The 27,260-nt window shown below is 43.2% G+C and overlaps 2 protein-coding genes across 9 annotated transcripts; one reads left to right on the forward strand and one right to left on the reverse strand.

Moving 5' to 3' along the window:
- Positions 1 to 1,463: 1,463 nt before the first annotated feature.
- Positions 1,464 to 21,667, reverse strand: ift54 (intraflagellar transport 54). Of its 6 annotated transcripts, none has more exons than XM_087830206.1 (17): positions 21,350 to 21,667; positions 19,574 to 19,642; positions 18,301 to 18,462; positions 17,550 to 17,678; positions 16,901 to 17,311; positions 16,648 to 16,719; positions 16,444 to 16,464; positions 16,264 to 16,287; positions 12,182 to 12,257; positions 11,887 to 11,904; positions 10,799 to 10,886; positions 9,824 to 9,913; positions 9,442 to 9,577; positions 9,319 to 9,355; positions 9,119 to 9,195; positions 4,278 to 4,495; positions 1,464 to 4,046 (listed from the first exon to the last, which is right to left on the reverse strand). In XM_087830206.1, exons 1-17 carry the CDS (start codon positions 21,470 to 21,472, stop codon positions 3,881 to 3,883), a joined length of 1,917 nt encoding a protein of 638 aa, XP_087686332.1. In that variant the 5' UTR covers positions 21,473 to 21,667; the 3' UTR covers positions 1,464 to 3,880. The 6 variants fall into 6 exon arrangements, with proteins under 6 accessions (XP_087686332.1, XP_087686331.1, XP_087686330.1 ...); XM_087830205.1 differs by having other exon boundaries at positions 10,799 to 10,889; XM_087830204.1 differs by having other exon boundaries at positions 11,887 to 11,907; positions 21,350 to 21,666.
- Positions 21,627 to 26,680, forward strand: agr1 (anterior gradient 1). Of its 3 annotated transcripts, XM_035909039.2 has the most exons (9): positions 21,630 to 21,822; positions 22,305 to 22,384; positions 22,855 to 22,979; positions 23,164 to 23,227; positions 23,505 to 23,557; positions 24,640 to 24,716; positions 24,814 to 24,877; positions 25,374 to 25,457; positions 26,523 to 26,680. In XM_035909039.2, the coding sequence occupies exons 3-9, from the start codon at positions 22,880 to 22,882 to the stop codon at positions 26,570 to 26,572; spliced, it is 492 nt and encodes a 163-aa protein (XP_035764932.2). In that variant the 5' UTR covers positions 21,630 to 21,822; positions 22,305 to 22,384; positions 22,855 to 22,879; the 3' UTR covers positions 26,573 to 26,680. The 3 variants fall into 3 exon arrangements, with proteins under 3 accessions (XP_006793747.2, XP_006793746.2, XP_035764932.2); XM_006793684.3 differs by having other exon boundaries at positions 21,627 to 22,384; positions 22,858 to 22,979; XM_006793683.3 differs by having other exon boundaries at positions 21,628 to 22,384.
- Positions 26,681 to 27,260: the final 580 nt, after the last annotated feature.

Genomic DNA, 27,260 nt, shown 5'->3' on the forward strand with positions numbered 1-27,260 from the left:
GGATTTAAAGGGGAAACGCTGCGTTAAACGTAGAGCTGATGGTCTCCGACTTTAAAGCACTTTTAACCCATAAAAGATCAAAACATCACCAACAAAGGCCTAAAAGATGTTCATTACGCAATCATTCAATACAAAAAATGTTTCACAAGCGTGCGTTTCTGTTAGCCTGTACATAAAAGATGGTTTTGATGCCTTTTGTTTACATACAATCTTAGGGGCACATCATATTTAGAAGTGTTCCTAGAGTTCATCACAGTCTCCAATAAATATCAGTCACACTTTGTTAATTATGATCGACTAAACGTGTTACTTCCAAGCCTAAAAGCCTACGTGTTGCTTTAAGGCCCTCACCACAAGACCAGGCATTAAACTCGAGTGAAAAAAATCCTTTATTTTTCTGCCAGGACACGTGTCAGAAATAATTATGCTGAATTAAAAATGTAGCAGGCCACTGCCTTACCTCAAATGAATGTGAGGCATAATTTGATGAATGTTCATAGCTCTGTGGTGTAAGTCAAATATGAGATCTGTGAGATCTGTGTGTAGTGTGAAGAAGACGCTGTTTAACTGATAGTTGCAGATGAAATTTTGGGGTGGGTAACATACACCAGGCAGGCATGCAGCTATGGCTCTCTATGCTGCCTGCTGACAGACACTGAGGTCCTGGTGTTGCTCTAAAAATAAATGGACAGGTCAGCAGAGCCATGTGGCCCCATAGGAGGACGGACTGTTTACAGACTGCCATCACTGAACATGGAAACCTGCTCATGGTTAAAAAAGTGCACTTCAGCTAGTTTCATAGGGTTAGTCATGGTGGTCAGTAATAACACAAAATCTGCCAAAATACTCAGGTTAGTTCTCACACACACAATCATTTTAAATTATAATTTAATTAAAACAGGATACTTGTGTATTTTATCCACAGATTAAAGTCGCAAAAGTGATTTTATTTTCATTTGTCTTCAAGATTAGTGAAACTCAAAAGCAAAACAGCTTCTAAGCTTTGTATAAATTCAGAGAAAAATGCTCTGAATTTGTCTGACAGCCATGTCTTGAGTCACTTTGTTGTGTCCTGCACTGCATCGTTAAACAGACACGCACAACTGAGGCTTGCCTTCTTTAGCGCCATGTGCTGAAGTCTTTCTGCAAAAGGAGCTTCAGCTAAATCTCCAGGTTGCAAAACAAAGGCTCAGCTGCTGTGAAAGTGATGCTAAAGGACATCTTACAAAGATGTCTGTAACAGCGCTGCCGTAGAAAGTTGCTGCTACGGTGTCACTGGATGGTCTGCTGGACGAGTCTTTCACACATAAGAGTGTGAGTATCAAATATCTTTAAAAAAAAATACATCTAAATAAACTCAAATGAGAAAAAAAATCATACCAATGTTATTCTGGAATAATCTAGACCAAGCTAACATCTTCAAACTTCATACAAAAACACACAAAAATGAGACAATTCTTTATTGCAATGTAACCATTTATTTCACTCCACTACAAAATTATATAATTATTTGAACTATGATACAGTCTCCACATATACATAATGTACAGTTTATAGTGTACACGATAAAAAGCCTTTTAATATAATGAATGAGCATGCGGGTTCCCACTTTTCCAGATGAGATTTTTGAAATGACATTTTTCAGAACGCTAACATTTCCTGTAAGTTTTCCAATGTATTATTTTTATAATACTGATATAAATATGGAGATAAGTCAAACTACAGTGTATTTTGCCTGATAAGTTAAAATGTAGAGTGCCACGTTTTTAAAAGACAGCCACATTAGATTTTTCCCCTTTCAAGCCTAATTTTTCCACCAATGACTCCCAGCCCACATGTTGTGTCGGCCACAAGTTTGCTAACCCACAGGTTTGGTAAGGCAGGCAGAAATCCTAGTCTGGGCAGAAAATAAATATTTAGGTGGTGTAAATATTTGCGAGAAAGGGAGTCACTGTGCAGTGTACAAGTCGCCACATTCGCATGTGAAATAAAGCATCTAGTTTTGTAAAAACTGCATTTAGTGGTTATGATGGAGAAAAGGTGTAATGGATTCCATTCATCAAAATCACCTACATTTCACAGGAAGTGCTATTTTCCATTTTCTGTGTAATTGTGTTTTCTGGGAAGAAAAAGTGCAGCAGAACCAACCAGAATAACAAGCTGTGTACAAGTCTGAAAAACTGTAAAATTACTGTAAATTACTTTCTGTGTGTGTGTGGTTACCGCACTTTCACTCAGCAGCCACGCAAAGTTTGTATTTTTGTTTTCACCTTTTCAATACCAACATTTTCAGGGAAACTGAGGCAGGATTTAGTTTCAGTCTCTCATCTCTACTATCCAACTTACTACAAGTCCAGCAATGTTCAGATTAGTGCAAAGCATTTCTTACAAGTTGCAAAGGAAGCTAGTAAAATATGAATTCATATTTTTCAATGTATAGAGAAAGCTTACAAAACTTCCTATCAGTTTGGCAGTACGACAGTACGAGATGGTGGCGACCCTGCATGCTCACTGCTTTTTTCCTTTAAAGTATACAAGCTTAGTGTATTTATAAAAGAGTTAGAAATACGACAGAGTGAGAACATTGCTTATTGCAAAAAGCTTTTTTCTAAAAACGCTCTAATCAAAGTGCAGCAGTGCCTCAAAAGTGGAAGAGTGTTTTTAAAGTAGGGCAAGCAGTTTCCACTCATGACCTTCGGATAACAGCTAAAGAACGAAGACTCGAGATATTGCCGGTGGTGTCCTCTCCCACATGCAGCACACACACGACTGTGAGCTCACAGTTTGGGTCAGATGAAGCTTTGCTCTGGTTAAAGCGTGCAGGAGGCAGGATGCGTGACACTCACTGACTCACTTAGAAATCACCGCTCACATCTACTTTTCTCACAGGGGGACATCAGACATTACACAGACTTTGCACTAGTGAGCTGGCAGAGTAAAGCCTGTTTCGTGTCGGAGCTGACTGTGACAGTTCTCACAGACGGTTGAATAAAATGTGTGAAACTGATGTAGAGAAAATTTCAGAGCTGTCTTCTTTTTCTTTTCGATTTAACACCGTAAAAAAAAATTGGTTTATCAAAACTGTAAATGTCAATGAAATGTTAAAAGGTTGGAAAATGTTACTGGACAAATTCATGCCAAGACACTACATTCATGTAACACACGTTGTCATCAGCTCCACTCCAGGCCTCTCCACGAGCGTCCGATTGTTTTGTAGAAAATGTAAACGTTCTATCTAAACGTTCCTCCTGGTTTCAATCAGCTGGATGTGCCGTGAGTATGTTTAATTACTGTTACGGGTCTGCTCACTACTCTGGTCAAACTGCATGTCAAATATCAAGTGCTCACAAGAATAACATGCCGAGTGCACCACGCCCTCAAAAACTCGGTGATTAAATGAACGAGGAAACATTTAAAATTTGGTCCAGTGGATGAATGTGCAGCTTTCTGCTGTAATGTTCAAGTTGTGAGCTGTGCACTGGCTCAATGCATGAAGGCACCATTTCAAAAGAAGGGCCAAAGATTGGGTTACGTTAGTGTGCAGATCATAAAGATGCATTTTATTTATTCATTCATCTGTCAGTTTTCAGCTGCTATGTCTCCAGCATCATCTACTTTTTCCAATCCATCATCTAGTTTTTTGGGAACAGTTTCAGACCTCTAAACCGTCGAGCGGCCCTTTCACGTACCAATATCTTAAAGTGGAGTAGGAATATATTTGGGTCCATCATTGGGTCCTGGTCTGAAAACCTAAAAGTGTTCCCGTAATTCCACAACACCTCCAAGAAAACTGGCCTTACCATTATTCTGAATGAGAACGCACTCCCACCTGAATATTCAGTGCGTTTTTGGGGGTTTTCTTGTGCATCTTGTTTCTTGTTCAGGTTCTGGAGGAGACCTTGATTCCAGTCACCATTTTCTGGATCTTCTCTTCATTCTTCAGTATGTTGGACCGTACAGCACAAATCTTGTCCTGCTGGTCCTTAATCAGCTGCTCCAGCTCAGCTAGCTCAGCTTTAAGAGGCTCCACTGCCCGATCTGTCGCTCTGCAGCACGCACACACAAAGAAGGGATACAATAATTGTGTGTATGAAAGTAGATGACTTAGCCGCTTGTGAAGTACTGATAGTCGTCTTTCTTTTTTTTGACTGTAAGAGTACAAAAAGAGTATAGCTAGAATCACAAAAGTGTATATGTGTGTGTTTGTGTGTGTGAGATCTGGTGTTGGAAACACAGCACAAAGATTAAAAAGTGTGTTGATTATTCGGTGACCGAACCTTTGCTCCTGCAGCAAGGCCTGTGCGTGCTCCTTGTTTTCCCGCCGCCAGGAAAGCAGTTCAGCCTGCATGGCATCCATGTCCTCCTGGATGTAGTCCATGATCTTGCCTAAAGGTAGGGAACTACGGCACACCAGCTGAATGGATGAGCGCAGCCGTTCGATCTCTTTTGTCACCATATCCCGCTCCTTTTTCTGCGCTGCTTCAGACACCAAATTCTGAAAGGGAAGGTGGTACGACAGGTGAGGTCGGGTGGATTAAAAACATTGAATTCAAAACTTGCAAACATCAGATTCTAAGCACACGCAAGCTGATGACGTGGGACGGTTTCCCACTCAGCAATGTTTCAAAACAGACACAAATCACTTGTGTGTCCCCAGACCAATACACAATAAACCCTCTTTAGGAATTCCACCTTTTTCAGCAAAGTCTCAAATATCCAGAACCAGAGCAGGGCTGCATTTAGTGGTTTGGGATTTCAAGGCTAAAAATGTTAGGCGGGAATTCTACCAACCTAGCTGTATATATAAAGATCAAAGGTGCTGCTGAATTGTGTTGGTTAAAGTAGGAGGACGGAGCTGACTGGCTGCTGAAGGCTTCCAGTGTATAGTGTGCGGCTAAAGTGGGCGGTGGGGGGGTGGGGGTCGCTCTATCCCAATTACATTCAGACCCTTGATGGAGAAAAGGAGGGGAAGGTATCAGGGAGGGACCTCCCTTGGTAAGGAGCAAACCCAAGGATGTTTGCTCAGCTGGGATTCGCGAGGCCTGAATGTGTGTGCGTAATTTGAAAGCACTGCAAACTGCAACCTTACAGACACACACACACACACACACACAGACACACACACACACACACACACAGACACACACACACACACACACACACACACACACACTTACAAACACCAACCAGAGGATCAGACGAAGCATACAGTGAACAACCCCCACCAGCAAACTTGGTCTTTAAGTCCTGTTTATTTTAGTAACAGGCTGTGGCAGTGGGGTTATTTTACTAAAGTATTAAGTAACAACTCCTACACTTATGCCTCCTTTCAAGCTTGGCCCAAATTATGCTATTTGGCTTCACAAATGGCAGCACCTGCCTTCACGAGGCAGAGGAATTCATAGTTGCAGCACAGTGCAAACTAAATGACAGCTTCCTCATTCAAACACACCGACTGTCACGCCCCCAACTGAGCAGTGGAGCACATATGGTTGGCGTAGCTGGCACTGTAGTTTTTGCCTTATCAAGCCACCTCTTAAAACAAACCAATCGCCTCACTAATTACAATTCTGAAAAGCAGCTCGACTAGACGAGACCACACAGCAGAAATGACATCAAACATTATTGTTTGCCACCATTTCTCTGCAGAGGGAAAGCACACACTTCTGTCGACCTCGCTCTGCTGTTCCTTTGTGGTAGCGCAAGAGTGTGAGGGCTGAAATGCCTTGGCCTGCTGGTCCCCCCAACAAGGTGGGTGGCTTTCCACTGCGCACCATGAACCCTGCAGCTAGACAAATACTCTATGGTTCATTCGGCCTGCCTGGCTGCGGTTTGGTCTGCACAGCCCAGACAGGACCCATGGCTTCATTCTGTTTGCCATCCCCATGCTACCTCCACACCCCCACCACTTCTTCTCTGTTGGAAAATAAAAAACTTGGCATGAAAACATGACCCCTTGTACGTGCGCACTCTGTCCATGTAGATATAAATCAAGCTTTATGGAGGTCTCCGTCGGTGTCTGCGAGACCTGTGTGCTCCTAGTTTTCCTTCTTCTCACCCAGATCACAGAACAATATTTAGACAAGGTGACCGCAGAGGCGCAGGGGCGAGAGAGGAGGAAAGGGGCAGGTTTTCCCATTATCTTAGACGGCGATAAAAGCACGATGCAAAAGGAAGACACGACCTTTGGCTGATGCCAAAGAAGTGGCTGTGGACTCAAAACAAAGAGGTTTTAGGAGGTTTTTCGAAGGTTTAAACCTTTTCTCTGTCCCGTGGAGCTGCATTCATTACATTTAAAAACCTCCTTCTTAAGTTGGGACGGCAGACCCGAAAATCTCCAAACACTTGATTATGACATGGTGAGGTACAATACAAAGTAAAATTCACTCAGTCATCACATGCCTAATGAGCTTAATTAGGAAATGCATGCAAAAAATGTGATTTATGGAGCGCTTGTGGGGATTTTCTGGCGTCGGAGAAAAACATTCTTCAAAGAATCCTCTGACATGAAAAATGGCTTGAAAACATGGAGCCTGTCAGTGGCACAGCAATCTTTAGGGTCTGATTAACTGGGAAAACAATGATTTAGACGTGAGCTGTGTCACTGATGGCGTAACATCAGCTTCCTTAGAAGAGAGGGCAAACCTGGTTATTACCGTCACAGCAGATGTCAGCTGTTTTCCTGTAAAAAACCCGAGAGGTGAGCCAGGAAGCGTAATCACAGAATGAGATTTAGGGTTAGTTTTCCTAAAAGTTTATTCAGAAGTCTTGCTAGATCATAAAAATAGTTTGAAGTCAGTGAAGTAAGGAGGGGAAAAAAATGAGGTCACAGGATGTTGTTAGAAGGTCATTGTGGCCCACTGGGGAGACATCGAGGAGCAAACCCCTGGGGTGTCAGGTGAAGTGAGAGGAAACTTCCAGGGGACCGCTGGCTGTACTGCAGCAACAGGAAAATGGAAACTGAGCTTTAAAAAAGCTTCATAATCTTTAAGAGGTTCTCATGGAGCGACGGCTTTGAAGGTATTAAATATATCATCAAGGTGGAGTTCAAGCCAGAAAACAATTTTCAGCTGCCTTCAGGTAGGTTACTCATAAACCTGACCAAAACCTGTCAATATGACCTCTAAAAAAGTAATGTGACTAATGGAATGCCACAGGGTCATTTCCTCATGTTTCCACAAAAAACGCTCCATGTTTATGAAGACACAGAGGTCTGGAGAGCCGAGTATTTATTTTCTTGACAATTCTGCAGAGAGTATTCTGGCCCTCCTGCTCCGTGACTCTCACTCAACAGCCATCCATTTGTATGCCACGGGGTTTATTTATACACTACAAACCTTCATCAAGGCTAATTTAATGGAGGAAAAAAAGTACACAAAAATTCTTATGAAAACGCAGCTGTTGCAAGGAGCGGATTCTGTCTAAATAAAAAGAGAACTATCTCGGAATAATATACAAGGCCACCAAGAGGTCATGAGGAAGGTCATCCCCAAAAATATACAGCAAAGACACGCACACAGCGCTGGGACACGGCAAAATACAATCACTTGGCTGTTTAAGTGTTCCCTTTATTTACATCAGCAGAGAAAGAACACAATTAAATTAGGACTAACAAAGTGGGACAGAATAAAGACTTCAAATATACAAAAAGGCCAGGATGTGTGTACTGAGCCTGATGCTAAACCAGTGTGTCTTGCAACTTACTCAGACACTGTTTTTAAATACTGCTATTAAAATAATACCACTTGCAGCAGCAGTAATTTCAAACTGCACACACCAATGAAACTCAATATTTACATTTTTGTGCCTGCGCATTTTACTGTGATTACAATAAAAGAAAAAAAATCTACTAAGCTGACCTCTCCGCCCCTTCATGTCAGGAAGGAAGTCATTATAGTTCTTTATACAGCTGACGAGGAAAGGCCAATAGCGGCAGAGGGGCGAACATTCGACTGCAGATCACACAGGAGAGTCGAGCATAACAGACTGGAGGGCCTGAAATCTGAGGAGGCTACATTAAGAAAATTAGAATAATCTCTGCAAGCGTGCGCTCACGTTACTCAAAGAGCCGGCTATTCTGAATGTTTCCTCTGTGAGTTTCTGTTTGCACATGTGCATGCTCGCACAACAGTAAGGTTTGTTAAAAGCTGGGCCAAAACATTCCTGCAGGTGTGAGTTATGAGGGATGATGCCTGAAGTCACAGTTAGGAAGAGATAGATCAGCAGGGTGTTTTTGCATGAGTTACACGCCAAAACAGTGCATCCATCAGAGTCAGGGTGGTCAGCTTCAGTGAAGTGGACCACCCAAAGCAGACAGCATACACCACCTCACGCCACGGACTACAGACCAAACTGCAAGCTTCACACTGTCTGATACTCCAAATATTGATGGAAGTCTCTCGCTGGCTAATACAAAGGCTGACTGTGGGGAAATGTCGAACGTGAGCATGTCACCTTGAGAAAACTGGTCAATCGTGTATATTATGAAGTCTAAAAGTCAAAGAGGAGAAAATAGAAAAACAAACAAACAAACAAAACAAAAAAAATGATAAAACCGCACGCTCTGTGTGCGAAACCCACCAGTCCCCAAAAAACAAAAACACACATCAAAAAACATGTATATGTATAAAGACGTGTAAAAAGTAGAGGGCACAAGCTAAAAAAAGCCTGTTCCAAGGATTGTAGATGCTTTTAACAAAATAAAGCAGTATGTAACTTGAGATAGTGGGCAACCCAAGAAAACAAGCTCATTTTGCTCCAGACATCTTGATGAGTGTGTTAATTGTGTGTGTGGTCCTTTAAGGCCCATACTTGCTTGTTTGGTTATTAGCCCTTCAGCTTCACTGATGGGGAACATTTTTGTGGTTTCGAGGCAGTGCAATTACACCTCCCCACTTCACTTGTTTATATCTTTCTTTTGATAATAACCAGGGTTGCGCTGTGTTTTTTCGGTGTGGTAAGAACGTGTTCCCAAGGAGCAAGCTTTCCAGAAAGAATGACTGAGAGAGATGGCGGAAAGGTTCAACCCAGGTTTTTGGTGAGACTAGTTTTTCGGCAAGAGCCAGGCTAATATTGCCCTCTAGTGGACAAAAGCGAAATACTTCTACACGGTCTGTACCTGTTCTTTAGATTTCAGGGACACCAGGGACGACTCGTAGTCTTTTTTGGTCTCAAGGATCTTTTTCACGAGGCCACCTACAGTTAGAGAAAAATAATTTCAGGAGATTCAGAAGAAAATGAGGCACTGCTGGAATTAAAAACACACACACACACACACACACACACACACATATATATATTTTAAATGTAGCTCTGTACCGTGTTTCTCATCTTTGTCTAGTTCTTGGGTAGGTTCCTGTAATAGATAAGAATAACAGAACATATAGTAACTACTCCTTGCTTAGATTTTTCTATGAAAAAGTTACCATTCAAGTCACTCACCACCTCCACTTGAGGAGCACCTGAGGGTGGAGGGACTGCCTCCTCCACAAGAAACTGTTCATCATCATCCTCATCTTCCTCCGCGATCTTTTTTCCATCCATGATGACGGGTGCCGAGGGCTTGGCACTAGAGAGCCTTAGAGACGAACAAAGAGACAGACTCATTCTAAAGAAGATTTAAAAGGCAGGAGCACGAAGAGGAGAGATTCATGTTGCCTTGCTTGACTGCTGTGTGACTGGTTAGACTTGCTGCACTGCTCTACTGTTCAAAAACCATTTAGACGGGCTCAACATCTAGTAGGAACTAAACTAGGCAAAGAATGATGTCACACAGCATAATCTGAACATAAGAAATATTAATGAATATGAATGATGAAGTCACCTCTCAGCCGGGCTCGCATCAGTGTAGCTTTCCTGTCTCTTGACTCGAGGAGGTGCTGGGCGAGCACTGCTGGGCCGTGCTATTTGTCTACTGTTGAAGAATGGAGGGAAAAAAAAAAAAAAAAAATCAACCATAATGTAAAAGACAGCTTTACATTTCATTTTTTATAAACAAAACTGAGAACAGCAACAGATGCTGCTGCACCACAGCTGTTCCACCAACCAATCAAATCGTTTCCTCTCCTTATAATCCAAACTGTAAAGTTGCGCATAACATTGCATGATATGGTCATATCATGTAGAGCTCAGTACCAGCACCTTCAAGTGCCAGCAACACAATGATTGGCACATATAAGATAAGGCATGCTGGTAGAGTGGACATCCTAAACACTTCATGGTTCCCCTGTGGTGAGGAAATAGGCCCAAAGTGTGGACAAACATTAGAAAAAAAGAGCAAACATTTTTAGGTGAGGAAAAAGCCCGGACAATATTTGACTCTAATTTCATCATTTAATTCCTAAAACACGCAAAAGCAATGTTTCATCCCACAGGATCTTCAGGCATGTGTCCTAAAGAAGTTCCAACCCTAAAACAGCCACAGAGTGACTTTTTCCTCAGTACACTGTGATGAAGCACCTCAGAAGCATTTCTCTCAAATTACTTCTGTTCTTTTTTCTCGGACCTCCCGAACATCGACAAATAAGGCTAATGTCCAGAAATCTCACCTCGCTAATGGTATGTTAAAATATTAACTGGTTACCATACACTAAACTGCAACTCTGAAATTACATGTCATAAAACTTCCTGAAAGTATTCATGTGTGTAACTACCGCTCAATCAATACAACTTTCTCTATGTGTGTGTTTTATGACAAACACAAAATCCACTTCAGTACTAAAACATGTAACTCGAGTAGCATTTTTCTGCATGTGACCATGCACAGTGGCTCATTAGTGACACTGTTAACTTTAAAGACCTGGAAGCCATGTCAGATGACCCTGACGATCCTCCAACTTCTCCATTTTCTTGAGGAACAGGTCTCTGGGATAAATGAACATCTCCATCTGCTAAAGAAAAATAACAGATAATAATTCGCTTTGCATAACATAACAGGAATCCCTCCCATAACAACATTTTGTATTCTGACTCATCATAAAACACTGCATGACCAAATATGCACCAATGTTCCTGAGCTAGCTTTGTGCTCTATTATAAAACTCCCAAAATCTTTGATATGATTTAAAGACTTATTTAGCACCAACTACAGCTCTTATTCTTTCAGATCTCCAGTGGCTTAAACGCTCACCTGGATGCACTGATGTGTACTTCAAGCTCCTTTGACACCATTGCTGGGTGAGGCTCTCGTGATTTCTGACCACACCAAACTAAACTACACCTCTCTTTCAAACAGAGTGCAGTCAGAAGCAAAACAGGTGCAAAAGAGGGCAGAAGACTGCCTGGTGCAGGTGGTACAGCACACAGGACGCGGCTTTAAAATCTCATTGTCAAAGCTTCCACAGACAGATAACTTGCTGGCTTGCGATTAGAAAAATGCATTTTTACCGTAGTTCTGCTGAAATGTGAAGACTGACTGAAATTTCTATAAACCACAATTGCTTCATGGAGCTATTTGTCCTGCTGTTATCTTTCCCACAGGTGTGGCTCCTATTCATTTGCTTGCAGGTGAGTTTGGGTTGGGTCCCATTAAAACACTGTATTTAATATTGACCTTCACAAACAAACCTGAACGACTTGTTCAGAGGTTTTAACAACAAAAAAAAAAATTATCGTTGTTAAACAGTAAGTGAGTCATTCAGTCACTGGCTCACTTTGTTACTCAGACCGGAATATCAAGTTATTTCACACCTTCTACTGTCACCACAGAGGTAGTTAATGTATCTGCTAAGGTTTATTAAAGGTGTTACTGTGAGAGTAATTCGATTGATTTATGCACACAATTAATGTTCAATCAGTATCTGAGTTAACCTTTTATGTTGACTTCTTTTTAAACTCATAAACTTTGGTTTTCTTTAAATGAACTCATAAAAGAGAGCAAGCACTCACCGCCTTCACTGTCAGATTCTTCTGCAGGGAAACAAATAAAAAAAATGTATTACTTACACAACAATGCAATCCCGGATAAGTGGAAGCGAATGGATGGATGGATAATTATTAAACCTACTATAAGTGCCCCCCCACCCCCCACCCCATTTACCAGCAAGGCGAATGAGCAAGTTACTTTACTATTGAAGCGTAAAAAGAAAACTATCAAACTAAAAAGTTTTTCTGCCACATTTTTATTAAATATATATTCTTGCTGTTGATAAATAAAGCTGAAGGAGGGGGTGCCGGGTGTCACCTTGATCTCCCATTTTGGGTCTTCGCCGCTGCCCCTTGGCAGATGCAGGCCGAGGTATTCTCACTGGACTCTTAGACTGTGTTAAAGGAAAAAACAAAAAAGAAAAAAAATGAATGACTGAAGACAAGCACACACAGATGTAACTATAATTAATTATTTTATCTGAAAACTGAAATCTTTGCCATCTAGTGACATTTTAACATAACACAGAAAAAAGGGCTGCGTCCCTCCTGAAAAACAAAAGAGGCTGCATCGAGGTGCAAAAGTTTCAAAACCAGACATTTAATATAATAACTGCAGAAGCATTAAGGTTATATCTCACCCTAACAGACCGCAACAATATCGAGGGAGATGTAGGAAAGATTAGTAAGAACAAAGCAAAGCTAGAAATGCAGACAACTGAGAATTTATCATGTTTGTCAACCAGCTGTGAACCCTGCTTTACACTGAACTGAACAACACGCGACTCCTCCGTGAATCGCAACCTTATCGTGGTGGAGGGGTTTGTGTGTCCCAGGGATCCCAGGGGCTATGTTGTCTGGGGGCTTTTGCCCCCTGGTAGGGTCTCCCATGGCAAATTGGTCCTGGGTGAGGGACCAGACAAAGAGCGATTCAGAAGACCCCTATGAAAAAAACACCGAGGGAACAGTTTACCCTGCCCGGGATAGGGTTACCGGGGCCCCGCCCTGGAGCCAGGCCCGGGGAGGGTGCCCGAGGGCGAGCGTCTGGTGGCCGGGCCTTAGTCCATGGGCCCGGCCGGGCACAGCCCGAAGAGGAGACATGGGCCCATCCTCCCGCTGGCCCACCACCCGCAGGAGGCGCCATAGGGGTCGGGTGCATTGTGTGCCGGGTGGCGGCCAGGAGCGGAGGCCCTGGCGGACTGACCCCCGGCTGCCAAGACTGGCAATAGGGACATGGAATGTCACCTCTCTGGTGGGGAAGGAGCCTGAGTTAGTGCGTGAGGTTGAGAGGTACCGGCTAGATATAGTCGGGCTCACCTCTACGCACGGCTTGGGCTCTGGAACCAGTCTCCTGGAGAGGGGCTGGACTCTGTCTCAGTCTGGAGTTGCCCCTGGTGAGAGGCGGCGGGCTGGGGTGGGTATTCTAATATCCCCTCGGCTTGCTGCCGGTACGTTGGGGTTTTTCCCGGTGGACGAGAGGGTTTGTTCCCTGCGCCTTAGGGTCGGGGAACGGGTCCTGACTGTCATCTGCGCTTATGCGCCGAGTGGCAGTTCGGAGTACCCAGCCTTCTTAGAGTCCCTGGGGGGGGTGCTGGAAGGTGCTCCACCTGGAGACTCTGTTGTCCTGCTGGGAGACTTCAATGCTCACGTGGGTAACGACAGCGAGACCTGGAGGGGCGTGATTGGGAGGAACGGCCTCCCTGATCTGAACCCGAGCGGTGCTTTGTTATTGGACTTCTGTGCTAATCACAGTTTGGCCATAACGAACACCTTGTTCGAACATAAGAGTGTCCATAAGTGCACGGGGCACCAGGACGCTCTAGGCCGTAGGTCGATGATCGATTTTGTAATCGTATCACCAGACCTGCGACCATATGTTCTGGACACTCGGGTAAAGAGAGGGGCTGAGCTGTCAACTGATCACCACCTGGTGGTGAGTTGGATCAGGTGGCGGGGGAGGACGCTGGACAGACCTGGTGCACCTAAACGCGTAGTGAGGGTGTGCTGGGAACGACTAGCAGAGGCCCCAGTCCGCGAGATCTTCAACGCACACCTCCGGCAGAGCTTCAACAGCATTCCGAGGGAGGCGGGGGACATTGAGTCCGAATGGACCATGTTCAGCGCCTCCATTGCCGAAGCTGCTGCATTGAGCTGCGGCCGCAAGGTGGTTGGTGCCTGCCGTGGTGGTAATCCCCGAACCAAATGGTGGACACCAGAGGTGAAGGGAGCCACCAGGCTGAAGAAGGAGTCCTATCGGGCTTGGTTAGCCTGTGGGACTCCGGAGGCAGCCGACAGGTATCGACAGGCCAAGCGGAATGCGGCTCGGGCAGTGGCTGAAGCAAAAACTCGGGTGTGGGAGGAGTTTGGAGAGGCCATGGAAAAAGACTTTCGGACTGCCTCGAAGAGGTTCTGGCAAACTGTCAGGCGTCTCAGGAGGGGAAAGCGGTGCTCTACCTGCACTGTGTATAGTGCTGGCGGAGCGCTGCTGACGTCGACTGAGAAAATTGTCAGGCGGTGGAAGGAATACTTCGAGGACCTCCTCAATCCCACTGACGCGTCTTCCAAGGAGGAAGCAGAGTCTGGGGATGAGGGGAATGACCCGCCAATTTCTGGGGGCGAGGTCACTGAGGCAGTTAAACAACTCCCTTGGTGGCAGAGCCCCTGGTGTTGATGAGGTCCGCCCCGAGTTCCTGAAGGCTCTGGACGTTGTAGGGCTGTCCTGGCTGACACGCCTCTGCAATGTTGCGTGGAGATCAGGGGCAGTACCCGTGGATTGGCAGACCGGGGTGGTGGTCCCCATCTTTAAGAAGGGGGACCGGAGGGTGTGTTCCAACTACAGGGGGATCACACTCCTCAGCCTCCCCGGGAAAGTCTATGCCAGGGTGCTGGAAAGGAGAGTTCGTCCGCTAGTCGAACCTCTGATGCAGGAGGAACAATGCGGTTTTTGTCCTGGTCGCGGAACACTGGACCAGCTCTTCATCCTCTCGAGGATACTTGAGGGTGCATGGGAGTTTGCCCAACTAGTCTACATGTGTTTTGTGGACTTGGAGAAGGCATTCGACCGTGTCCCTCGGGGTGTCCTGTGGGAGGTGTTGCGGGAGTATGGGGTGTCTGGCCCATTGCTACGGGCCATTCGATCCCTATACAACCGTTGCAAGAGCTTGGTTCGCATTGCCGGCAATAAGTCGGACTCGTTCCCGGTGGGTGATGGGCTCCGCCAGGGCTGCCCTTTGTCACCGGTTCTGTTCATAATTTTTATGGACAGGATTTCTAGGCGCAGCCAAGTGGCGGAGGGCTTTCGCTTTGGTGGCCTCAGGATCTCATCTCTGATCTTTGCGGATGATGTGGTTCTGTTGGCTTCATCGGGTGAGGGCCTCCAGCTCGCACTGGAGCGGTTCGCAGCCGAGTGTGAAGCAGCGGGAATGAGGATCAGCACCTCCAAATCTGAGGCCATGGTTCTCAGCCGGAAAAGGGTGGAGTGCCCACTCCGGGTCGGGGATGAGGTCCTGCCCCAAGTGGAGGAGTTCAAGTATCTCGGGGTCTTGTTCGCGAGTGATGGGAGAAGGGAGCCGGAGATCGACAGACGGATTGGGGCTGCAGCTGCAGTAATGCAGACGCTGCACCGGTCCGTCGTGGTGAAGAGGGAGCTGAGTGTAAAAGCGAAGCTCTCAATTTACCGGTCGATCTACGTCCCTACCCTCACCTATGGCCACGAGCTGTGGGTAGTGACCGAAAGGACGAGATCGCGGATACAAGCGGCGGAAATGAGCTTCCTCCGAAGGGTGGCTGGCATCTCCCTTAGAGATAGGGTGAGAAGTTCGGCCATCCGGGAGGGGCTCAGAGTAGAGCCGCTGCTGCTCCACATCGAAAGGAGCCAACTGAGGTGGTTTGGGCATCTGGTAAGGATGCCCCCTGGGCGCCTCCTGGGTGAGGTGTTCCAGGCATGTCCCACCGGGAGGAGGCCCCGGGGCAGACCCAGGACACGCTGGAGAGATTATATCTCTCGGCTGGCCTGGGAACGCCTTGGTGTTCCCCCGGATGAGCTGGAGGAAGTGGCTGGGGAGAGGGAGGTCTGGGCCTCTTTGCTTAGGCTGCTGCCCCCGCGACCCGGCCCCGGATAAAGCGGATGAAGATGGATGGATGGATGGATGAACAACACGCGACAGTACAAACACACTGCCACACCAAGACATCATCTTGTGATGTGTTAGAGGAGGAATACGAAACTCAGACATTCAAACATTTATTCTCCAGCTAAACAACAGAAACGCAGGGAACTCACTTCCTCTAACACAGCCCAGGAGGTATTTAAACACAGTAATATTAAAAGGTTTGTAACTGTACTGGTAGTGGATCTGAAACGAAGAAATCCCACTGAGACCTTTTTCAGTGAGTTTTTACCTGGTTCTCAGCTGCTTCTGTGAGCTGTGAAGACAAAGAATACAAGTCACACAATCATCACATGTATCAGTTACACACTGAGTGAGGGAACACCATCTGCCACACTACAGCCTGAAGTAGTCTTTAACCACGCAGCTAGCCACCCACTACATTCAAAACCTAAATCGTCTGCAGTAATACCTCTTCAGCTGGATTTGGTTCCTTGCAAGAATAAGAGGCAAAAAAAATCAGAAAAGAAATTAGAATAGTTCATGAGCCCGTGTGATGTGTCAGGATTAATAATTCAAGCGTAAGCAAATGAAACCACTGCACCTCTCTGTCATTAATGTCTGTGAAACTCAGAAATGATTTGATTTGTCAGATATCTGAAAATACAGAACTTACCGCTGGTGCAGGTTTGGCTGTTTTAATGCGCTCTTCAGGGGATGGTTTTTGCTGTTCCTCTGATATTCGGACCTGAATGCACACACAAACACTGTAAGAACTACATTCTGTTGTTTTTCATGTATTTGTTCAGTCACACGCTGTATATTTAACATGTGCTATACATGCACCTGTTAACAGGTATTCAAGTGGGAGATAAGCTGAAACGGTGACTGAAAAAGGGAAACGTGTGCTGTCCTTGATGCAAACATACCTTGCTGTTTTCGCTCTCTCCACTTCTCTTCCTCTCATCCCCATCTTTGTGTCGTTCTCTTTCTTTTTCTCTGTCTCGATCTCTTCGTTTTTCCTTGTCTCTCTCTCTGTGAGAATCTCGCTCTCTTGTCTTTTCTCTGTCTCTCTCTTTGTCCTTTTCCCTGTCTCGATCTCTCTCTCTGTCTCTGTCCCTGACTCGTCCTTTGTCTTTGTCTCGTTCCCGGTCTCGACTCTTGTCCTTGTCACGGTCTTTTGCATGGCGGTCCTGTTCGCTGCGATGGTGTTTTTCCGAGCGCTCTCTGTCACGATGGTGCTCTTTCTCTCCATCTCTGCGTCGGCTCTCCTGTTCTTTGGGCTGGTCTGGGTCTTTCTGGTCCCGGCTGCTGCTGCGCTCTGTGATCTTCTTCTTCTCCTGAAATAATATATTAACAGTTATACATCATGCAGTTCACAGTAGGCCTAATCATTTTTTAAATCCTATTGAAAAATGTAGATATAAAACAGTGTCTGAGGTGTGCTACAAAAAAATTATTTGCAGTATTTTGGTGTGAACGTTAAAATATGCATTCTGAGAACATCTGAAGAAACATTAATATGTCTGAAAGTGTTAGATTATTTAATGGATGGCATTTAATGGGTTGAAGACTCACCTCTCTATCCACATGATGTTCCCGTCCCTCCCTATTCTCCTTGTCCTGGGACCTAGAGGTACTGGCTTTGGTTTTAATGTCCACTTTTTCTCCTTTAAGCACTCGCTTCACTGCGTCATCACTGGACATCTGCAGTTAAATGTACAGGAGGATCAGACAATGTGATACAGTAAAACTCACTGAACAGCTTTAAACAACATCTACGTTCCAAAGTGTCCCTGAAAAGGAGAAACTTTATGATTGGATTGAACCTTAAATCTGAAAACTCTAAGATTCCGGTTGAAGGGGAAAAAATAAAAATAAACACAATTCAGGAAAAACAGCCCATTTAACAGTTCTTCACTATTCATTAAAATGTCAGGCTTGTGGGAATTCGCTTTACTTTTTGTTGTTGTTGTTGTTCTTAATTTGTTTGCTGCCATTAAATACCATTACTACTGCAATTGTAACCACATACATACATTTAAGAGGGAGCAACAACCCCAGGCATCTGCTCATCTGTTTACACTCAATCTCCAGGGTTCAATTAAATACTTTCAATTTCTCCCTGAGGCAGCCAGACAGTTTTCCCAATCGAGCAATATCTGGATGTGAAAAATAACACATACTTCATTTTCCTTTTAATGGAGAGCTAGTTTTATTTGTGTCTCAGATATAACAGAGACAACATGAAAAATGGATAAATTAGTGAAATAAGAGTGCGTACTTAATTTAGCTTTTCAGCATGAGTGTGTAATCTAAAAAGACAGACCTTGTTGAGGCAGCACTTGGCGATGGCCTGCAGCAGCTCGTTGGTTTTCTCTGGTTCGTGGCCGGCTACAATGCGGGCTGGCTTTGCTGCCAGGGGCTCGCCACTGACCAGCATCACAACGTCAATCGCTTTCTGAAGGAAGGCTATTTTTGAGTCCTTATCCTAGAAAGAAAAAGGGTGACAGTGCACAGGAGGCAACTCCAACGAGATTCATTTTCGGACACAGTTTAGGATGATTAAACAATCTGAGAAATGTGGATCTTTGCAGAGATTAGCTGAAGTTACTTCTGCCTTAGATGAGCATCTTAGTTGAGTCCAGTATAAAATAGCATGCAAATAAACGATAATTGGCCCACAATCACCATTTGTGTCCACCCTTTAACTCTGACACCACTATTTTCTTCATAATGCTACTCACATTACAGTAAGTACAATTTACTTTGCAGGGTGTGAATCTTAAGTCTGCCACACATTCTAAATGTGACTGTGCCATTTGTAGAGTATAATTGTTAGCTTTCAAATCCTGAACCTCAAAGGGCCAATCAGTCTTGTTTTTAATAAGGCAGACAAAGGGCGAAATGGAACACCTGGATTTTTAACAAGGACCATCTTTCATAATGGAGGAACAGACAAAAACACTCCTTTGATTTAATTCTTGGATGTTAATAAAACAGACCTTACTCTAGACTAATAACCCAGCTAAACAGCCCCTCTGGTCCATCAGCCTGCTGCATTTGAGAAGGCTGCCAACTGCATAACATAAGGACGTGTGTCTGGTGCAACCACCTGGCCCTTCTGTGTCGCATCTAATAGGGTGAGCTTTTCAGTGTTAATGCCTTTATGAAATCTCTATTCAAAGCAATTAATAAAATACATAGCTGACATTAAAAAGTAGAGAAAAGGAGTGATAGGCAAGTCTTTAAAAGATGACAGTAACAATATCAGCCTGCGCCTTATGATTAAGCATTTCACAACTGGGAGCAATGTCTGAATGAGCTTTTACCAAAACTTTACATTTTTGTTTTCTTTTAAGGTGTTTGACCCCCCCCCCCCCACACACACACACACACACACACACACACACACACACACACACACACACACACACACACACACACACACACCTACCTGTGTAATGCCTGGGTGACTAAATAATTGAGCAAGGCTGCTTCTTAGGTCATAACACCATTGCATTAAAGAGTCAATTAAAATCAAATCAAAGGAAAGACTGTAATTAGTGATATTATTAAGCATAGCCATCAAACAGACGTACCTTTACACTGTCTGACTTCATTTCGTTTTCTTCATACAGGCCTTTCATAAAACCAGTAGTCCTGATGACCTGAAAATGGTTGAAAAAGGGTCGTTTTAAACAGACATGAAACTACAACGATATGCCATTTTTAGCTTCTGTACATCGAGAAGTTCACTCCGAAGTCTGTTTGTATGTATGTGCAGGAACAGTGCTTTTCACCTATGGGCTAAAAAAAACAAACAATTTTTGCTGAGCATTAACCTAAACATTAAAGTAACACAACAACCACAAAAAAAAAAACTTTATAGCTTTAGGAATTTATGCCCTACAGTCATATTCAGACATATTCCTAGTCAGAGGAGGGGAGTCCAACATGCTGACACTCTTCCCTTTATCAAATATGCATGAACCTGGAGTGAAATATAAGACTGCTGAACAGGTGAGAATGAGTTGGCACCTCTGTTGAGAAGAGTGTAACAGATTTTACTCTGCTTGACACCTTATGTAAAAGGAGTCAACTGTGCATATAAAATGCTGAAAAAGAAAAGCCGCAAGTGAGCAAAACAAGTTTGATCATAAAGATCAGCAGTGTACTAACAACAGGGCGCTGACAACAGGCCGTGGAGATGATGCAGTGTTTCCTGTGTGTGTATGTGTGTGTGTTTAAAGAACCATGATACTATCGCAGCAGTTGTACTTACTCAGAATGGATCTTTGGAAGGGTGGCCACAGACAACATTAGAATACATTCATATATTGTCCTGTCATTTCTGATTCTTAACCCAAAAAAGTAAAAACTGAGAAAGGTTCTCTTTTGCCTCTTTTGTTTACACATTAGACTCATCAATCTTTTCTTTCTTTCTTTAACTCCCTTTTAACAGAAATCCTCCAACAGAAGCACGCTCAGGGAGGGGCACAGGAAAGAGAACAGAAAAGAGCACATAGGGAGTCAGGACAATAAAATGCTTTCTACTTTCTGTGTCAGAAGTGCCAGGTGTAATCACAACCTAGACCCATTCTGAACCAGAAAACTCTCACGTGGTACAATTGCTTGTCTAATGCACATAAAATACCTGTGAGAGTATGTAACTGACCTTGATCTGTATATGCACTTCTCTTCATCTGAGAGTGTTTTACTCTAGGCCAAAGAAGACAGATCTTCCTGGCAAACCCCAGAAAGACATCGGCTATAACTTCATCATATATGCATGCCTTGCAAGTAGCCTTAAATAAATGAAGGGAAATCAAAGAAACACCAATTATAGCACAGCCTGTGCTTGTTTTTAGCTGTAATCATAAGCTGATCAGCATCTGTGTTCTCAACGTGACGGATTCAAGGAACATAGCACAGGTTCATCCTAACTGGCAGGTGCCCTCCTTTAAGCCAACAGCGGGGAAAAACGGTTTGTTGATTCGTGTGTGCGCTCAGGTCGTGCCTAGCAACAAGACGACGCTGCTGAAACAGCTAGCTCACTTGCTAACCCACCATATTAACTAAAGCGCAACCTGTCATTTAAATGAATTGCTAATGCACCCCTTGACTATCGGGATTAGTGTTACTGACAATCTGGAGCCGCAGAAATCGGAGCTTACAAAATGTTCCGTAATATTCGCGAACTTACTTTGTTAGCTTCATGCTAACTTTTATGCATTAGCCGGCTAACTAGCTCCCGTGTCTGTGTTTTTAACTTAGAAGTGGCATTAGGCTTTGCTAGGCTTCTGAGAAGAGTGTCGCGCCCCTTAAATAAAGCCCAGCTTGCTTTCTCGAGTGTAATGTCAGCAGCTGAGTCTCACCTCACTGAAGATATCGTGCAGGTATCGAAAAGGAGGCTTGCTTAGCAGTTTCTCGGTGAGCGGCGGCTTCTTTATCACTTTGCCCAACGTGTCCTGGGTCTTTTTCACCACTGCCGCATTCATGGTAGTAAATAAAAAGCCAAGCTAAGTACTTTTAACCAAGAAAAAATACACGAAACTAACTAGGAGTGAAAAACTTAGTGACTCTGTCGCCTGGTTGCTATGTCAATGTCTTGCAATCCCACAGTGCATCATTTAAGAGGACTGCGCCTGCGCCAAGGGCTTACCGTTGCCAAGCGGTCTTTGTGTCCATAGCAACAACTAACAATCGGCTAGATAAGTGGCTAGACAAAGTAGATAGATGGAAAATTCTTTATTATTTCCGCCAAAACAGAAAAGCGTGGTTGAAAAGAGAAGCAACTAGATAAAAGCATTCAATATGCATACAAAATAAAACAGGCCATTCATCAACTGTAAGTTTTGGAAGCCAGACTACAAAGATACAGTACTCGGGATTGCAGAGGCGTAAAGAAGTATTTACCGAGTTCCGGTATCAGTATTTACAACAACAGAAATTAATTCGCTTTAGAAAAAATACTCCGCTGCCTGCCCCATAAGTTTTGGAGACAATGGCCAGGAAAAAAAATTAAAATGGGCCATACATCCCTGTCTTTATTCGGGCATGGAGCGGGCACCTTTTAAGAGAACGAAATTCGAATTCAAATAAAAAGTTATTGAGTTATTTATTTATTCTTAATCCATAGACTGAAGTTTCATATAAAAGCCCATAAAGGATATATATGTTTTTAAACTTACAGAAGGGATAATAGCCAAATTAATGCTAGCTTCCCTATCTGCTGGTGTAATCCCATTACACAGCACAATTGTTTTTAATAAGGCAGTGCGTGCTTGTTTTGTTTTTTTTAAACCTATTATGATATACCTGTTTGACAAGTTCGATAGAAAAGAAAATCTGAAAATAGAGAGCGCACATAGGAGCGTCAGAGCAGATGCTTGTTGCTTCATATTGACGAGGTAAGAGATTTACCTGCTACCTGAATACCTTCATTTACTTTAAAAAAAAGTATTATGATTCCTTTCAAAGCTAGCTTTTAGTGAGATGCCTCACTAAAAGTTTGAAAATGATTTGTAAATGAAGGAATTTTAATTATAATTATTTCAAATTACACTTTTTCACATTATTTCGGAATTGATATTTTCCTGATTACAAATACAAGTGTGGTAACTATGTGTAGAATTACAGCTTATAAACTATTTTATTTACATGGTCTCAGGTGAACCATTAATGAATTCTTGCTTGCTTGCTCCTTTGGCTTCATTGTTACTCTGCATACCGCCTTGTAAATCCTAGTTAGGTGTGTTTGGTGAGTCAGTGCAGCTCTAGATATCTGTCAAATGTGAGTCAGGCTAAAACTGATTTGTGTTTTGTATTTAAATATAAATGTCACTGAATTTCCTTGGAACTCATTTGCCAACTTTCACAGCAGCTCTCTGAAAGGACAAGGAACAATGCTTCGCTGGGTCTTGCTTGCTTTGCTCATTGGCCTCTGTGCCAGTGCTGGGGAACAAAAAGCTAAAAAGAAAGTGAAGAGTCAGTCCTTGTCAAGAGGTGGGCAAATCTACTTTTGTCAATATTCACAGCTCCAGTTAATGTCCTATAAACCTTTTCATAAGATCATTTATAGCTGTCAGACACAATAAAGTCAGAACTTTGCTTGTTTGGGGACATAGTTAATGTACTGGGAACATGCAGCAGTGTTATTGACCTCTGTATTTTTATTTCCTGCCTGCAGGATGGGGAGGTGGTATTAACTGGGCCCAAAATTATGAAGACGGCCTAGCAAAAATGGCCAAGAGGTAGGACTCTAAACCTCGGGTAAAGGTCCTGGATGTCAGTTTATTTTGTTTGGATAAGTCTGTTCCTTTGTTGTGTCTTTCTGCGTTGGAATGACGCTCCATTACTTTTCCATAAGGGAAACACATTATTACTTTAATCTTCATTTGTCTGTAAATCCAGCATGGGGACTTTGCTTTCTAAGGCATTGGGTTGTGTAAGACTGCCTTCACACCCTTCACTGTGTTTATTGTGTTGTGGAATGTACTGAGTTCTTTCTCCGTGGTTTTGTTCTCACAGTCAGAAACCTCTCATGGTCATTCATCATAAAGACAACTGCCCACACAGTAAAGGTACTGCTGCTACTTTGGTTTATTAAGTATGCGTATATATTAAAAAATATAGGCTTGCACCTCCTGCGCTGTCTTTCTCACTCAGACTTGGGCTTGTTTGTTTTCATGGGGAACACAATGGGTGCATTCTGTAATACCCACAAAGCAGGCAGTGAAGTATGTGAGAGTTATGTTCATAAATCACTCAGCTGGTTTTGTGAAATAAGCTCAGTGGAAGTCTCCACTGGCATTTCTTAACCCATAAACAATGAAGACCACCTACAGAGTGAAGTCTGGCTCTAAATTTTGAGTTTTGCTAGGGTGGACCAAAAGCAGCCCATTCTGCATCCTCCCGCTGAAAGTCTCAGAACACTGAAGCATTTTGTTTGATTGCAGCAAGTTGCATATATTTTTTATTAGTAATGTGTCCTCATTTTAACAAGACAGGATTCATATATTTATAGTGTGTTGTGTATTCCCTTACGTGAATCCTAAACACAGATATTCTAAAGGTCCAACCTGCCAGACTTGTTTGGCAATTTTATAAATGCAGTCTGTACTAACTTAACAGGCTTTACCTCCTTCTGACATTTAATAGGCAGAATACCATCCATCCATTCGCTTCCGCTTCTCCTTTTCAGGGTCGCGGGGGGCGCTATCCCAGCTGTCATAGGGCGAGAGGCGGGGTACACCCTGGACAGGTCGCCAGTCTGTCGCAGGGCTAACACACAGGGACAGACAACCATTCGCACTCACATTCATTTGCACATTCACACCTAGTGACAATTTGGATTATCCAATTAACCTATCCCCACAAGCTGCATGTCTTTGGACGGTGGGAGGAAGCCAGAGTACCCGGAGGGAACCCACGCAAACACGGGGAGAACATGCAAACTCCACACAGAAAGACCTGATGGTGGAATTGAACTCAGGACCTTCTTGCTGTGCGGCAACAGTGCTAACCACCGTGCTGCCCACCATATGCAAAGTTACATATAGGCAGAATACATTTATTAATATTTCCAGATCATATCATTCATAATTCATTCATAATTATTTGAAAGCCAGTCTAAATATAATACTAAACCAAAGTATTTCAACAGACCTGAAGAAGGCATTTGTTGCAGATAAGACTATCCAGAAAATGGCAAAAGAGGATTTCATCATGCTCAACGTGGTGGTAATTAAAGATATGTTACATATGCAGAAAATATATATATATATAATTATTTTATTATTAAAATAATGTGCAATAAATACTATATTGTTATACACAGGAAGAGACTTCGGACAAGAATCTGGCACCTGACGGTTACTATGTTCCCAGAATCCTCTTTGTTGGTAAATTCTTACATTATTAATATAATTTCAATATAGAAGAACAGACTGTTTACTTTCCTTGTCTGAGGTTGAACAGAGATACATGCATAGCACAGAATAAAACCATTTAAACCAGGCGTTAAATACAAACAGCGCCCCTTCATGGTGGAGTCTCTAATGAACAGTGAGCCAGTGAAAGGCCACTAACACTAACACTGGAGTACTTCTGCTTCTTGTCCCTTCAGTAATCTGGCTGCAGCATTTCAAAGTAATTGTAAATGAGCAAGAGATGACTGACTAACTGGAGTCTACAGATGTCCAGTCTAGATGTAACAAAAGTATGCATAACCCTGCCTGATCTAATGGTTTGGGTAGTCCCAATGTTCTTTTTGCTTCCTCACTCATTTTTCTAGATAAAGAATTTTACAGAAACACATTCAGTTTACAAAATGCACATCAGCTGTCACGTAATACTGATTACTTTCCTGAGCTGTTCATGTGTGTGGTTTTTCTACAGATCCAACCTTGACTGTGCGCACAGACATTACTGGAAAGTACAGCAACCACCTCTACACCTACACAGCGAGTAACATCCAGGACCGTGAGTGACTGTTCACTCTCTCTAATGACAGTTTGCACAGCTCACCTGTCAGCAGACTGCAGACACACTAATCCCCCACAGCTTGAACCCTATCCCTTCCTCAATATTTTGACAGAAATGACTAAGTTTTTTTTTTATGAGATTGTTCTGACAGAAAGAATTTTGAGCTCCATGTGGATGTTAGTGAGAAACTTTAGCAGACTTGTAGCACTAGTAGCCAAAGAAGTGGGAGGTTTGCGAATGCAGTGCAAGGACAAAGAGTCAATTTTTTACGAGGAAAAGAGAAGGCAAGTGAGGAATGTGACACTGTTTCTTCCAAATCTTGGCTTTGTCACTGGAAACTAAAAGCACAATTAACACGCTTAAAGCACCAGCATTCATTATGTCTTTGCTGATTACTGTTATGTTACTGTAAATCATTCATGGAGCTATTCTAGGTCCAAACCTTGTGATTATTGGTCGCAGGGACATTTGTCTTTAATATATTTAAAATCTAAACACAACAAGAGTTGGCTAGAGCGTATCCCAGCTGGGTACATCCTGGACAGGTTGCAGGGCTAACACAGAGACACAGACAACCTTTCACACTCACACCTGTGAGCAATTTAGAATCACCAGTTAACCCTTTGGACTGTACCTAGTGTGAACATGTAAACTGCACACAGAAAGACCCCGGCCAAGCGAAGGAGTTGAACTCATGACCTTGTTGCTATGAGGTAACAGTGCTAACAACGCCACCGTGATGCCCTGCCTGTAACTGTACAAACCTTAAAACAAGATATATTTAAAAAGCACAAAGTGAATCTGCCATCTCTGAAACAAACCCCGTTAGAAAAAATATATTTAAAATAAGAAGTTGAAGCACCCTGAAAAGGATAAGCAGAAGCGAATGGATGGATAAGAAGTTGAAGCCATTAAATGTGTAGTAAAGGAAAAGTAGCTGCAGGTTTAGGTTTAGTAGGAAACCTAAACCTGCAGCTTAGGTTTAGGTTTCATTTCTGAACTACTTCACTCATGTAAGAGCACTGCAGGCCTTGCTCTTATTTGTCCCCTCTTTGTCCACAGTGGCCAACAACATGAAGAAAGCCAAAGTCCTGCTGCACAGCGAACTCTAACGTGGTGCCTGACGTCTCAGCATCTTCCACACATGACTGCTCAGTGGCCAGAACTGAATTATTTAAATGCTTTTGGTGCTCATTAAAACCAAAGTAAAGGAAAAGAAAGTCATCTTCAGTCTTTCTCACTTTCATGCAACACTTAATATGTAATTAAACTACTCATTAAAAACACAGTGATAATGCTTATTTAGAACTGTTTATGATGGTATTGTTCCACAAGAAGTTGATTAGGCAGTGTTGATCTGTGTTGTTGTTGTGACTTTTAATTTGAAAGTGAATATTACATCAGAGCAAAAGAACTCAGTGAGAATCACTAGAAAACATAGTGTTGATTATTTAGTATTATTTACGTGTGCTAAAATCACAGATATTAAAAAATTTGATGTAAACAAAATAAAGCATCCTGCTTTGTATCAAAGGTTCATGGTACTGGTGGTGGTGTAATGATGCACCATCAAAGCTGAGATCATCAATTTAGATTCTTGATCTCAGTCCAATACAGCACCATTGGGATGTGGGGGAACAGGTAATTTTCACCATGGATGCAAATCTGCAGCAGCTCTGTGATGCTGTTATCTCAACATGCAACAAAATCTTCAGCACCTTGTTGAATCTATGCCACGATGAATTAAAAACAGCTCTGAAGGGAAAAAGAGTTTCCAAACCAGTACTAACAAAGTGTAAC

Source organism: Neolamprologus brichardi, chromosome 16 (assembly GCF_056152115.1).
Source record: "Neolamprologus brichardi isolate AB-2024 chromosome 16, ASM5615211v1, whole genome shotgun sequence".
NCBI classification, from domain to species: Eukaryota; Metazoa; Chordata; class Actinopteri; order Cichliformes; family Cichlidae; genus Neolamprologus; species Neolamprologus brichardi.